At 44.2% G+C, this 15,054-nt stretch overlaps 1 protein-coding gene across 2 annotated transcripts in view; it reads left to right on the top strand.

Annotated features, from left to right (window-relative positions):
• The window catches only part of ALS2 (alsin Rho guanine nucleotide exchange factor ALS2), a 282,347-nt gene that overhangs the window by 180,589 nt on the left and 86,704 nt on the right, over positions 1–15,054 (top strand). For both annotated transcript variants that reach the window (XM_029606273.1, XM_029606274.1), the window contains exon 16: positions 13,616–13,686. In XM_029606273.1, the coding sequence (XP_029462133.1) occupies positions 13,616–13,686 (71 nt within the window). The remainder of the gene's footprint in view (positions 1–13,615; positions 13,687–15,054) is intronic.

Raw genomic sequence — 15,054 nt, 5'->3', positions numbered from 1 at the left:
TTGTCAGTTATGAAGGCAAACTGAATTAACAGAGTACCTCTATTTCTGACTTCCATACCTTCTTGGGATTTTTGTAACAAATCCGAAACATTTATTGATGTTTCTATACCTTGCTTTTGATCAGACTTTTCTTCTTTTCTATCTATATGTATAATCTGTCTTTGATCTAATTCTTCTTGCCCTTTTCTCTTAACCCCAACATAAAAGGCCCTGACAATCACTGGATAACATTGATCAGGTATTTTAAGAATTTGTGTTACATAAGATTTAAATAGTTCAATCGGACCAATATGTGTTAGTATAAGGAAATTGGTTACTCTTAAATTTAAAGCTCTGACAGTGTTCTCCAAATTTTCCATCCTTTTCTGAACTTCAATTTCACTTTTAATCTGATATTCTTGAAATTTTCCTATACTAACTAAACGATTATCCAACTCACTGAGCTTTCTCTGCTGATCCTCTGTCTTCCCTATATTCTCCTTTAAGTAAATATTAACCTGTCTCATTTCTTCGGTTAAATTAACAATTAAACCATCCAGTTTTATAGCCCATTTAATATAAGAATTCAAGCTGATGCACTGGGTACTTTTTTGCAGATTGTCAAGCTTCCTTCTAGCAAAAGCAACAGGCCGCATGCAGTTGGAGTGCTCTTGGTATAGTAGTGCACCCAACCCCTTCAGGCTAGCTTCAGTGTTCAGGATTATGTAGAATAGTGCACTGCATATATCCTGCATATATGTAGTTATAGCACTATGAAGCACTGATTACTGAACTTGCCAGAGAATTATCCAGCACAGATGACATCATTCCTGGAAGGATGGAACTAAGTTTGTTATTCTAACTGATAAGAAGAGGCCTGTGGCCTATAAGTAAGAGCAAGCTAAAGTACACATGTTAAAATATATATCGATTGGCTATTAAAGGTAAAGGGTGTGGATTATGCAGATGACTGATAATAGCAGACCCCAGACCCTTTATAAGCTGATGCACATGTTAAGATCTCTGAGCAGATTTTAAACAGACCTTGTACACCTTTGCTTGTACTAAATTCTTTCTGTATTTTTCTGCTCCTAGAGGAATTATCCGCCTTCCTCTATTTACTTATCTGTATTAATAAACCTCTCTCTTTATTATCGTTTGAAGCTGGTATTCATTCTGTAATTAGATAGAGGACAAGCCCCTCTTTTAACATCATACAGCAGATTGCTGTCAGTAAAAGATAACACAGTAGTGTGATTTAGTTGATTAAATGCTTTCTCTGAAAGCCTCTTTGCAGTCTGTGATCGACCTGGCACCGAAAGGTTCAGAGGGCTTGAAATACTTCACTCCTGAAACAGGGACTGTGGTCTTATCTTTTCTTTCTGGGGGATAACTCCTTGTTAGATCCGTCAAGTGTTGTATTATTGAGGAATAGTTCTGAATAAATCTCCTGTAGTAGCCACAAAATCCTAAGAAAGATTTCAGGGCCTTCAAATCGGTAGGCCTCAACCACATAGTCACTGCTACAATCTTGTCAGGGTCAGTAGCAATGCTCTTCTCCAACACAATATGCCCCACATTTTCACCTGAGGCAGACAGAACTGGCACTTATCAGGTACAGTTTGAGCCCTTGGACTTCCAACCAATGCAGGGTCTTCATCAGCCTGGCCCCATACTCTTCTAATGTCTTTCCAAAGACAATGAGGTCATCTAGGTACACCAGCACTTCCAGGAGATTCATGTCTCCCACAGTTTTTTCCATAAGTTGCTGGAATGTAGAGCACCTGGAGCTCCTCTGTCCCATGTTGGAATTTACATATAGCTCAGCTGTGAAGCAAGAATAGCTGGCTGTTTCTCTTTCTTCAGAGCACAGACTTCTGTTTCTCCCTCTCGGTAATTAGCTCTTCAGGAGAAGAACTGAATGCAGGGTGCCAGATGTACTCCTCTCTTCCTGGCTTCTAGCTCAGACTCCTGGCCACCCCTGCCCTGCACACCCAGACAGAGCCAGCCAAACTGTGCCTTTTCTACCTTCAGTGGTCTCCCAGCATTCCTTTGGCTTCCTCTTCTATTGGCTATGTAGTGCTGTCCTCTGGGCAGGCTAAACAGTACAGTTCTGAGTCAGAGGAGGGACCAGCTTGGGGAGGATTGAGATGATTCCTCTGCCTTTTTTTGGATTTCATCTTGCTGTTGCACAAGGCTTATTTGGCCAGGAAAGCAGGTGATAGGTCTCATTCCCAGGATCTCCCTAAGGATGATTTTCTCATCTGATTAAAAAAAAGGCTATGGTCTCCAGGAAGAGGAGGTTGGTTAGTGTCCAGAAGATTTTGGGAATGTTGACTTTCGTGGATAATTCCAGGGAGGACTCTGATGGCTCTGAGGTTTCGGAGACTTCACCAGATGACTCTCCTGGGGCAGGGTCTGCTCTGGACTTGTCTGGGCCAGGTGATGGTCCTGCTTGCGGAAGGGGACAACTCTAAGGTGGCATATCTTTTCCGTAAGAAGAACTGTGACCCTTGATTCTGCATGTTCTTAAGGAGCTGAGTATCAAGGTTCCACAGACTGAGTCCGACCAGGAAGGAGCGGACCCTGTTATGTTTGGTTTGTGAGGTCTAGCAAAGGCTTTTCCTTTCCACAAGTTGTAAGGAAATTGGTGTTCAGGGAGTGGGACACTCCTGAAAACAGCCTGAAGGTTGGTAGAACTATAGCTAAATTATATCCATTGCCCGAAGAGATGCTCAAGATTTTGATGCTGCCAAAGGTGAATGCTTTGGTGTCAACAGGAACCAAGAAGACCACCATTCTGGTAGCTGACTCAGCCACGCTGAAAAATGTTCAGGACTGGAAATTGGAAGTCCATCTCGAGGATTTTTGGGGTTTCGAATTTAGGTATACGCGCTGCAGGTTGTAGTAGCTTTATGAAAAGAGCTTGTTTGCGTTGGTCCAGCACTTGCAGATGAAGGAGCCTACCTCTGCTTCTGCAGACAAGCAGGCAGAGTGGTTGGAGAACAGCAGTGGTATATGTAGTAGATGCCCTGTATGACTTAAATCAGAATGTCTTCCAAGATTATGATGTCAGCGGTGTCGATCAAGTGACTGCTTTGGTTGAGAAACTGGTTGGCTGGTCCAGGCTGCAGTTAGGGCTCAAGGGCAAATTCCTGTTCGGTGAGGACTTGGAGCAATTGGTAAAGCATCTTGGAAAGTCCAAAGGGCATACATTACAGGAAGACAGGCCGATGGGTGGATGAAGATCCTTTCCCATCCATTCCCATTTTTTGAATAATAGGAGATTTTACAAAAACAAGTTCTCTTTGGGGGCAAAAGAACATAAGAGATGCCATACTGGGTCAGACCAAGGGTTCCATCAAGCCCAGCATCCTGTTTCCAACAGTGGCCAATCCAAGTCACAAGTACCCAAACATTAAATAGATCTTAAGCTACTGTTCCTTATTGATTAACAGCAGATTATGGATTTTTCTTCTAGGAATTTATCCAAACCTTTTTTAAACCCAGTTATATTAACTGCTATAATCAAATCTTCTGGCAATGAATTCCAGAGCTTAACTTTGTGCTGAGTGAAAAATATTTTTTTTTGTTTTAAATGAGCTATTTGCTAACTTCATGGAGTGCCCCCTATTCCTTCTATTTTATTGAGAGAGTAAATAACTGATTTCTATTAACCTGTACAAATCTTTTCATGATTTTGTAGACCTCTATCATATCTCCCCTCAGTCGTCTCTTCTCCAAACTGAACAGCCCCAACCTCTTTAATCTTTTCTCATAGGGGAGCTGTTCCATATCCCTTATTTTGATCACCCTTTTCTGCACTTTCTCCAGTGCAACTATAATTTTTTTTAGATATGGCAACCAGAGTTGCATACAGTATTCAAGGTGCGGTCTCACCATGGAACAATACAGAGGCATTATGACATCCACTGTTTTACAATTACTTTCCTAATAATTCCTGACATTCTTTTTGCTTTTTTGTGCACCACAGCATACTTAGCCGACTATTTCAATGTATTATCCACTATGACGCTTAGATCTCTTTCCTGAGTGGTAACTCCTAAAATAGGACCTAACATTGTGTAACTATAGCAAGGGTTATTTTCCCTATATGTATCACCTTTCTCTTGTCCACATTAAATTTTATCTGCCATTTGGAAGCCCAGTCTTCCAGTCTCACAAGGTCCGCCTGCAATATATCATAATCCACTTGAGATTTAACTACTCTGCATAATTTTGTGTCATCTGGAAATTTGATTACCTCGCTCGTGGTACCCCTTTCCAGATCATTTATAAATATATTAAAAATCACCAGTCCAAGTACAGATCCCTGAGGCACTCCACTGTTTACCTTTTTCCACCGTGAAACAGATCATTTAATCCTACTTTTGTTTCCTATCTTAGCCAGTTTGCAATTCACAAAAGGACATGGCCTCCTATCCCATAACTTTTTAGTTTTCTTAGAAGCCTCTCATGAGGGACTTTGTCAGACGCCTTATGAAAATCCAAATACACCACATCTACTGGTTCACCTTAGTCAACATGATTATTCACCCCTTCATAAAAATGAAGATTTGTGAGGCAAGTCTTTCCTTGTGTAAATCCATGCTTACTGTGTCCCATTAAACCAGGTCTATCTGAATTTTCCAGGCACTGAAGTCAGGTTCAGTGGTCTATAGTTTCCCGGATCACCCCTGGAGCCTTTTTTAAATATCGGGGTTACATGGGCCACCTTCCAGTCTTCAGGTTCAATGGATGATTTTAATGATAGGTCTGAAATTTAATTTTTGAGTTCTTTCAGAACCTTGTGGTGTATATTATCCGGTCAAGGTGATTTACTCTCTTCAGTTTGTCGGTCTGGCCTACCACATCTTTCAGGTTCACTGTGATTTGGTTCAGTTCATCTGAATCTTCAACCTTGAAATCAGTCTCCAGAACAGGTTTCTCCCCAACATCCTCTTCAGTAAACATTGAAGCAAAGAATTTGTTTAGTCTTTCCATGATGGCCTTATCTTCCCTTAGTGCCACTTTAAAATCCTAGGTCATCTAACAGACCAACAGATTCCTTCACAGGCTTTCTGCATTGGAGATATTTTTAAAAAAATTATTAGCATGAGTTTGTCTCTGTGCCAACTTCTTTTCAAATTCTCTCTTAGCCTATCTTATCAGTGTCTTACAATTAACTATTTTCTTCTGATGAATTCTTCTTCCAATTTTTGAATGAAGATCTTTTGGCTAACCTAGCCACCTCATTTTTTTTTAACTATGCCAGCATTTGTTTAACCTTCCACCTTAATGCCTGGAATATATATGATCTGTGCTTCTAAGATTTTTTTTTAACCATGTCACGCCTGTTGCACATGCTCAACCTTTGTGTCTGTACTTTTCAGGGTTTTTTTAATTTAACTATTTTTCTCATTTTCTCAAAGCTTCCTTTTTGAAAGTTGAATGCTAGAGCCGTGGATTTACTTACTGTCTCCCTTCCAATTCTGTTCCTGAGCCACTTGCTCCATAGAACTGTCATTTATTCCATCCAGGAACTTTCTCTGTAGCATGTTCTGATGTAACATTTACCCAGTCAAAATTGGGGTAATTGAAATTTTCCATTATTAGTGCATTACCAATTTGATTAGCTTCCCTAATTTCTCTTAGCATTTCACTGTCCGTCTCATCATTTTGGCCAGGTGGATGGTAGTATACACCTATCGCTATATTCTTTCCCCAACACACAAGGGATTTATACCCATAAAAATTTGATTATGCATTTAGTCTCTTGCAGGATCTTTATCCTGTTGGACTCTGTGCCATCCCGGACATAAAGCACCACCCTGCTACCAAGTTACTCCTCTCTATAGGAAAATTAGTTTCTTACCTGATCATTTTCGTTCCTGTACTACCACGAATTAGTCCAGACACCTGAGTTTTGCCTCTGCACCAGCAGATGGAGACAGAGCAAGATTTGACGGGATCAGCCACATATAGCAGGGTGCCACCCACAGCCTCTGTCTTACGTAATGTCAAAGCAGAATGGAACAAACAACCAGACTACCTAACTATGTTTCACCCAAACAAGGCTCAAGTTCAAACTCCCAACTGGAACAAAACTCCCAGAACCAAAGGAGTGAACGATAATACAACAAATATCAAGGAAAAAATGAATCCACGAGCGGACTCTCCGTTACTTCCGAGTACACACACAGACACGGGCGGGTCCCTGGACTGATCCATGATACTACAGGAACGAAAATTATCAGGAAAGAAACTAATTTTCCTTTCCCTGTACATACCCGGATCAGTCCAGACACCTGGGATGTACCAGAGCCAGCTTACTGAGGGTGGGAACCAGCGAGTCCCGCTCGGAGCACTCCCTCACCAAAACCATCCGAAGCTGAGGCTTGAACATCTAAGCGGTAATGTCTTGCAAAAGTATTCAACGACTTCCAAGTAGCCGCCCTACAAATTTCCTGAGGCGACACCTGCAAAGATTCTGCCCAAGAAAGCGGCCTGAGACCGCGTAGAGTGAGCCCGAAGGCCCACAGGGACAAGGGTGCCCCCGCAGCAAGTATGCAGAACCAATGGCCGCCTTGAGCCAGCGAGTGATCGTGGTTTTGGAAGCCACACATCCCCTCTTTGGACCAGTACACAAGATAAATAGATGGTCAGAGACGCGGAAAGGATTCGTAACCTCAATATATCGAAGTAGGACCCTGCGAAAATCCAGTTTCCGTAAATCTCTCGCCCTAGGAACCGCCCGCTCCCCTTCAGGAAAGGAGGGAAGTTCAATCTACTGATTCAAGTGAAAAGCAGACCCCACCTTAGGCAGAAAGGAAGGAACCTTTCCCAAGGATACCCGTGAATCCGAGATCTGTAAGAACGGCTCCCTGCACGACAGAGCCTGCAATTCCGATACTCGCCTAGCCGAAGTAATCGCGATGAGAAACACCACTTTTAGCGTAAGATCCTTTAGCGTCGCCCGCTTGATAGGCTCAAAAGGCGACAAACATAAGGTCGAAAGCACCCAATTAAGGTTCCAGGACGGACAAGGATGGCGTAACGGAGGATGTAAATGCTTAGCCCCCCGAAGAAAACGAGTGACATCTGGGTGTAAAGCCAAAGACACCCAGTGTACCTTACCTCTAAGACAACCAAGCGCCGCCACCTGGACCCGAAGGGTACTACAAGAGAGACCTTTAGAGAGATCAGCCTGAAGAAAAGCTAGGACATTGGACACTGAAGCTCTCGTAGGATCCACACTGCGATCCCTACACCAGTCCTCAAACACCGCCCAGACCCGAACGTAGGCTAAGGATGTAGACTGTTTCCTAGACCTCAACAACGTGGCTACCACCCCATCAGAATACCCTTTATTTTTCAAGCGTTGCCTTTCAAAAGCCATGCATCGAGACAGAAGTGATCCGCTGCCTCCAAACAAATGGGACCCTGATGAAGAAGAGCCGTGGACTCCCGAAAGCGAAGGGGCGGCTCGACCGCCAAGTGGAGTAGATCCACGGACGCCGCGGCCATTCCGGCACCAGCAGAATCACGTCAGTCTGATGCAGTTCTATGCACCGAAGCACCTTGCCTATCAGGGGCCAGGGAGGGAACACGTACAGTAGCACGTTTGTGGGCCATGGAAGAACTAGCGCATTGACCCCCTTCGACCCCTCTCTCTCTCTCCGCCGGCTGTAAAATCGCGGAGCCTTTGCGTTCTGAAAGGTGGCCATCAGGTCCATGTGTGGCGTGCCCCACCTTTCGCAGATGAGGTGAAACGCTTCCTCCGCTAGCTCCCATTCTCCGGGATCTAGATGATGCCGACTGAGGAAGTCCGCCTGAACATTGCGGCGTCTCACATCGCCGGGGTAGACAATGTTGCTGAGATTCCGCTCCGTCCAGCACATCAAACGTTGCGCCTCCGTCGCCACTACCTGACTCCTTGTCCCGCCCTGGAGATTGATGTACGCCACAGTAGTTGCATTGTCCGACAATACTCTGACCGCCTTCCCCCGAATCAGCTGGAGGAAGGATTGCAGCGCCAGAGCCCACCGCCCTGGTCTCCAAGCGATTGGACCACTGAGATTGTTCCCTTGACCACTGTCCCTGCACTGAACGTCCAAGACAGACTGCTCCCCAGCCGGAGAGACTGGCGTCCGTGGTGACTACCGTGCAGTGGGGCATGACCAGGGACGCTCCACACGTCAGATAATCCGACACCAGCCACCAGTGGAGACTGGCTCTCGCCTGGTCCGTGAGCAGAAGTGGCAGATGGAATTGTTCTGACACCGGCTTCCAGTGGGACAGCAATGCTGATTGCAAAGGATGTAGATGAGCGAAGGCCCAGGGCACCAAAGCTAGCATGGACGCCATGGAGCCCAAGACCTTCAGGTAATCCCACACCTGAGGCATCTGTAGGGACAATAGGTGCCTCACTTGACACTGTAGCTTGACCTCTCGCTCCTTGGTGAGAAACACTTTGCCCTGCCTTGTGTCGAACAGCGCTCCCAGAAACTCCAAGGACTGAGTAGGAGTCAAACGACTCTTGGCAAGATTGACCACCCATCTGAGAGAGCGCAAAAGCTGGAGGACCCTGGTGACCACCTTCTGACACTGCAGCTTGGACTTCGCCCGAATCAACCAATCGTCCAAGTAGGGGTGCACCAGAAACCCCTCTCTCTGGAGTTGAGCCGCCACCACCACCATCACTTTGGTAAACATACGAGGAGTGGTAGCGAGGCCGAAAGGGAGAGCTCTGAATTGATAGTGCCTGTCCAGAATGCAGAACCTGAGAAACCTCTGATAAAACAACTGAATGCCTATATGGAGATATGCTTCCGTGAGATCCAGAGAGGCCAGGAATTCGCCTGGTCGAACTGAGGTGACAACTGACTGAATCGTCTCCATTTTGAAGCGTGGAATCCGAAGACACCTGTTGACCCTCTTCAAGTCTAATATTGGTCTGAATGTTCCCTCCTTTTTGGGTACTATGAAGTAAATGGAATATCGGCCCTTGCGTTGTTGCCCGTGAGGCACGGGGGTTATCGCTCCCAAGTCCTCCAGGCGCTGTAGAGTGTCCTGCACCACCACTCGCTTCTCTCGGTACTCGCAAGGTGAGACGAGAAACTTGTCTGTAGGAATCTGTACAAAATCTAAAGCGTAACCTTGACTTATCACAGTGAGGACCCACTGGTCCGACGTTATTTTGGTCCATTCCTCGACAAATAGAGCCAGCCTGGCTCCCATGTTTGGCACCGGGTGAGGAACCTGCCGAGAGGAATGGACCGAATGATTTTCATTGGGAAGTCTTAGCCCCCGTTCCCGATGGAGGGACCACTTTGTTTCCCAAATCTTCTGCCTCGAAAGGACTGAGGCCAAGACGGCTGCCGTGACGAGCTTGTATGGTAAGACGATCCTGAAGACCTCGCTGGACGAGACTTCCTGTTCCCCCGGAACCGGGTCCTATTGGAAAAGGAGCTCCGAGGCCTAGGCCTGTCCTCAGGCAGCTTAAAAGCCTTGTTTTCTCTGAGCGATTGCATCAGATCATCCAACTGTTTGCCAAACAACAACTTCCCCTTGAACGGAAGGGAGCCAAGGTGGGCCTTAGAAGAACCTTCCGCTGCCCAATTCCGAAGCCAAAGGAGACAGCGCACGGAAACCACAGAGACCATAGATCTGGCCGACATGCGCAAAAGGTCTTACAAAGCATCCGCGCTGTAAGCGATCTCCGCCTCCAAACGATTCGCCTGAGCAGCTGCTTCTTCTGAAAGATCAGCATTGGCCTGGAGCTGTAGCAATGGTGGCTTATATCAACAGGCAGGGAGGAACCAAGAGTCAGGCGGTGGCTCAGGAGGCCCAGGATTTGGTTGCTCCTGGTAGCGTCTCACATTGCCGGGATAGACAACATTCAAGCAGATTTTCTCAGTCAGAGGTGGCTGGACCTGGAGAGTGGGAGCTATCAGAAAAAGCAATTTGTCTCATTCGGATTAGTTGGGGAATGCCCCACATGGACCTAATGGCATCAAGGCAGAATGCCAAGGCGGCACATTTTTACAGTCACAGGTGAGAACATAGGGCAGAAAACATTGATGCTATAGTGCTTCCATGGCTTCCGGAAATTCTTCATACATTTCCTCCATGGCCAATAGTGGGCAAGGTGCTTCGGCAGATAGAGCAATAAATGGGGCAGGTAATTCTGGTGTAGGATGTACAGCGGGTATTGTTGAGCTACCTCAAGGTTACGAATAGTTTGTTTTTGTCACATCACCTCTTTGTGCTTTGGAATGGTCTGAAGAAAGGATGTAAGGCGTCTAAGGCTACGATTGACCGTTGGCTAAAAGAAGCTATTGCCTCGGCTTACATTTGTAAGGATCGTCTTGTAGCAGAAAGTTTGAGGGCTCACTTGACTCGTTCTCAGGCGACCTTCTGGGGCCAGGTGTCACCAGGTGTCTCCGCAAGCTTATGTCAGGTGGCCACTTGGAAATTGTTGCACACTTTCGCCAGGTATTATCATTTGGATGACTGGGCTCCCGATTCCATGGGCTTTGAGAGTTTTCTACAAGTGGGACTGTCTCAGTTCCACCCTGTGTATGGAAGCTTGGGTACATCCCAGGAGTCTAGACTGATCTGGATATGAACAGGAAAGGAAATTTGATTCTTACCTGGAGAAGTGGAGTCCGCTCATACTGATATTTAATGTATAATGCAGAGTTATTGAGGGATTCAATGATGATCTCCTTGTTGTTGGAAACTATTGCTTCTTTGCGCCTTGGAGGTTTCACCTTTTCCCCTGCTCATTGAGGCGGATTTAGAGTCTTAGTTATTACTATTTCGGTTTAATCATCTTGGCTTGAGTACAGGTCAATACTGAGACTGCAGCATCAATTAAACCTTTTTTCTTCTGTCTTCATCTGCTGGCGGGGGTACAAAACCCAGAAGTCAGGACTGATCTGTGGTATTATAGGAATGAAAATTAGCAGGTAAAAACCAATTTTCCTTTGGATTTGATGGTGATGAAGTGGAATGTCAAGGCTCTGAATTTCTTCAGTCGAAGAAAAGAGTCTGAAGTGGAGGGTCTAGATGCCCTGCCTTAGTTATGGCCTTGAGGGATCCTGCTTTATGTCTTTCCTCCTTGCCTGTGATAAAAGGGGGTAGTCGGGTGCATAGAAAGGCATCGAAGGGTGATTGTTGTTGCTCCGTAGTGGCCCAGATAACCCAAGATAGAGGGTTATGTTCTTGATGGTCTTCTGCATCTGGGTCTGATTTTCTTGAAGTAGGCTGATTGCTTTTGTTTCACAGCATGGTTTTTGAAAAGAGAAGGTTAAGAGTAAAGGCCTATTCGAAAGAGGTCATTATAGCCCTTTTGCAAGCTAGAGAGACAGACTTCCTTGGTGTACATGAGTGTTTGGAAGTTTGAGTCCTGGTGTCAGGAGTTGGGTTTCCTTGCTTCAGTCCTCAATTCCTGTGATTTTATCCTTTTTGCAGAAAGGTTTAGCCTTAAACTTTCAAGGTGCAAGTGGATGTGTCGTCCTGTTAGAGGAGGAAATGTACAATGCCTCTCTAGCTTCGCACCTGGATCTGGTGAGATTGTATCCCCCAATTCAGTGTGTGGTTCTACTGTGGAATCTTAATTTAGTTTTCACTGCCTTGTGTAGGCCCCTTTTTGAATCATTGAGGGGCATCTTTGAAGAATCTTTGCTGAAACCAATGTTTTTGGTAGCTATTTGTTCAGCAAGTCATATTTCAGATTTCAGGCTTTGTGGTATAGGGATTCATTACTTCATTTTTCTGGGAATGGGGTTTCTGTTGATTTGGTGCCATCCTTTTTAACAAAGGTGGTATTTTCCTTCCATTTAAGTCAATCCATTGAGTTGCCTGTGTTTATGAAGTTGGATTCTTCTTCCATGTAATCTCGAGAGCTTCATGTCTTAGATTACGTAGGACCCTTCTTAAATCAGATCATCTTTTTGTATTCAGTGGTTGTTACCAGGGGGAAAGGCATCTATTGCTAGATGGATTAAGGAGACAATAGCATCTACTTACCTTTGCAAAGGCCTGCAGGTTCTTGTAAGGCTTTAAGCACATTATACTAGAGTGCAAGCAGTGTCTTGGGCAGAGTGTCAGTTGGTGTTACCACTGAAGATTTACTGGATGACGACTTGATCATCTTTACACACTTTTTCCAAGTATTATAGGCTGGAAGTGCAGGCTCTAGACACTATGGTGTTTGAGAGTGTATTGCAAACAGGTTCCTGTCCAGTTTAAGGAAGCTTGGGTACATCCTATTTGGACTGATCTGGGGACCGATAAGGAAGGAAAAATTGGTTCTTACCTACTAATTTTCTTTCTTTGAGTCCTACCAGATCAGTTCACAATCTTGCCCTTTGTTTCTGAAGAACACTGTGCTGTGTAAGTTTGTACATATTTAGGGATTTTAGCATTCAAATTCTCTCATTGGAGGTGGGGTGTTTGTTTACAGACAGTGTTTTCTTTCCCCTGCTTGATAGTGGGGGTTTTAATTTTTTAGCTTGATTACATATTTACTAAGAGATTACAGGTGGCACAATAACTGAAGTACCAACAATACAGTAATCTTTTCTTCTCTGTCTCTATCTGCTGGTAAGGGATAAAAACAATTATAACATAGAAACATACATCCATAGAAATGATGGCAGAAAAGGACCAAGTCTGCCTAGCAAGCTTATGGTAGTATCTGCTGCACCTTGCAGGTTACCCCCATGCTTATCAGTTTCCCAAACTGTAAAAGTCAGGGCCCTTGTTGGTTACTGTCTGAATCTAATTCCCTGTAACTCCTTGCTGTTGAAGCAGAGAGCAATGATGGAGTTGCATTAAGACTGATTTGCTTGGACTCAAGGAAAGAAAATGAGCAGGTAAGAACCAATTTTTTCATATACAAGAAACTAGTATGTCCAGTTACTGACATGCTAAAGTCTGCAACACCTTCCAAGTAATCTTCTTTTTTTTTTTTGTTTTGTTTTGTTTTGTGAGACCAATGTCACATACCTTTAGAGTGTGACAAATCCTAAACTGGATTGCCTGGGACTAGTTAACTGTCTGTTTTGGCAACTGATATTGGTTGAACCGTTGCTTCCCGAAGCATTTAAAAGTGATAGTGATGGTTGCATGCACATTAACCAAAGTGGGATCAAGGGTAAGAGGGGAGATATCCGAAACAGAGCATATGACTTCCCAAATGTCCACTGCATTTACAGCAGTGATAAGAGGGCAAGTATTGGCCATAGTTACTGGAGTGATTCTTATGTACAAGATATAGGAACGCTTAATTACGTTTTTGCTGATCATTTGTCCATTTTATTTTTTTCCTGGTCACTGAGTTAACTAGTTTGAAACATGAATAAGCCAAACATCTCAGGGCTCAGTAGTACATCTGTTCCGGGAGGCCTTTGGGGGAACGTAGGGGATTTTTTTTTTTTTTTTGTAATTATGTTTCAGCTTTGTGTATGTGAAATTGTAAGCCAATGTCTGGCAATTGGGTGGATAAGAATTCCTGTAAGTAAATAAATAAATAAAGTTCTTCTGGACATTCAGTAGTTGAAATAAAAAGAGAGAGATGCTTGACTGAGCTGTTATCTGTTTTTTTTCCCCTTTCTTTTGTCTTCAGTTTTCAACACATCACATTTTCCCTCTCTCTACGCTATGGGTAGAGCCCCTCTCTGAAGAAGCTGGTGGTGTGTAAGTACCTTGTGAAATAAGATTGTCGGTGTTACCAGCAGTCAGAATAGTTCAGTGTTTCTATAGTGGTTTTCCAAATCAAGTATGAAAGGCTTAATTCATACATGTTTGGAATATGTAAGGGATAGTCTGAATCACCTCAGTATTTCCCAGTAGGCTCTCCTTTTTGGCTCAGTATCTATGTACTGCTGAATATTTAGTCAACTATCCATTATCATAGTGCAAGATCTTACAAGGAAGAGTGGTGCAACAAAGACAACTGCAGGAGTACATTTCACACCCTAAAATGTGAATTATATTGGGTTTTGCTTCTTCCACTGGCTTTCTGAAGAAAGCTCTGTGTAGGTGATTTTAAAGCCTGTTTTCATTTCACCAACAATACCTCTAGGTACTTTTTTAGGTTGATTAAATTTTATAATAAAAAGAACTTTACAAAAAACTACCATAAATTAAAAACAAAACAAGGATGTGGGTAGAGAAGAGAGGCCTGGGCTTCAGGAGGGGGGAGAGGTAAGGGGTGCTTTATGTTGGGTATGTGACTTGGAGGAGTGGCTGGGGTGTGAGTATGCATGGCTGAGGGGTTTTGAGTATTGCAGTCTTCCCCATTACATTTCCTCCTTGCACTCCCCTCTTCACTCACTTGAACCATTGGCTCCTTCAGCAGTGACACTTGTTAGGCCAGTAGAGCTTGGACTTCCCACTGGTTCCGCTCCTCCTGCAATGCTGCCTCTTGGGCTGGCAAGGCTTGGGCTCTCCTCCAGTCTTTGATGTTATCTGGCTGCTGTTTTTGTGCCTTTTCTTGACTCGCTCGAGGGCAGATACCAGATGATGTCATTGGAGCTCCCCAAGGTAGGCTTATTTTGGGGGATTTTTCAATTAGAACTGAAAGACATTTTCCCAATGGTGAGATGTTGTATCAGGATTTTTTAGTTTTAACAAAAAATCAAAGCCCTACTTTACTAGGTGATTGCGCATTCATTCTCTTTCCTTGCAAATTCAGAACTCTTACTCCATTCTAGTCTAATTTGCTAGAGCATGAGTTCTCAACCCAGTCCTCGGGACACATCCAGCCAATCTGGTTTTCAAGATATTTTCAATGAATATGTATGAAAGATTTGTTTGCAATACCTCCTTTGTATGCAAATCTCTCTTGCATATTCATTGTGAACATCCTGAAAACAGATAAGCTGGTTTATTTATGAGCTTCAATTATATGTCCAATTCCCACATTACAGGCATGTTACCATATTCTGCCATTCAAAGAGGATGTTGGAGGAGCTGCAGTGATCCGGCTTGTATGATAGTGATATTTATTCTCTCCTGAGAGACTGAAGACCAGCACTACCACAGCAGTCCCTCTCTCTCAGC

This window comes from Rhinatrema bivittatum, chromosome 6 (genome assembly GCF_901001135.1).
Source record: "Rhinatrema bivittatum chromosome 6, aRhiBiv1.1, whole genome shotgun sequence".
Lineage (NCBI taxonomy): Eukaryota > Metazoa > Chordata > Amphibia > Gymnophiona > Rhinatrematidae > Rhinatrema > Rhinatrema bivittatum.
Note: the sequence above shows the minus strand (reverse complement) of the source record. Positions and strands in the feature narration are given on the sequence as shown.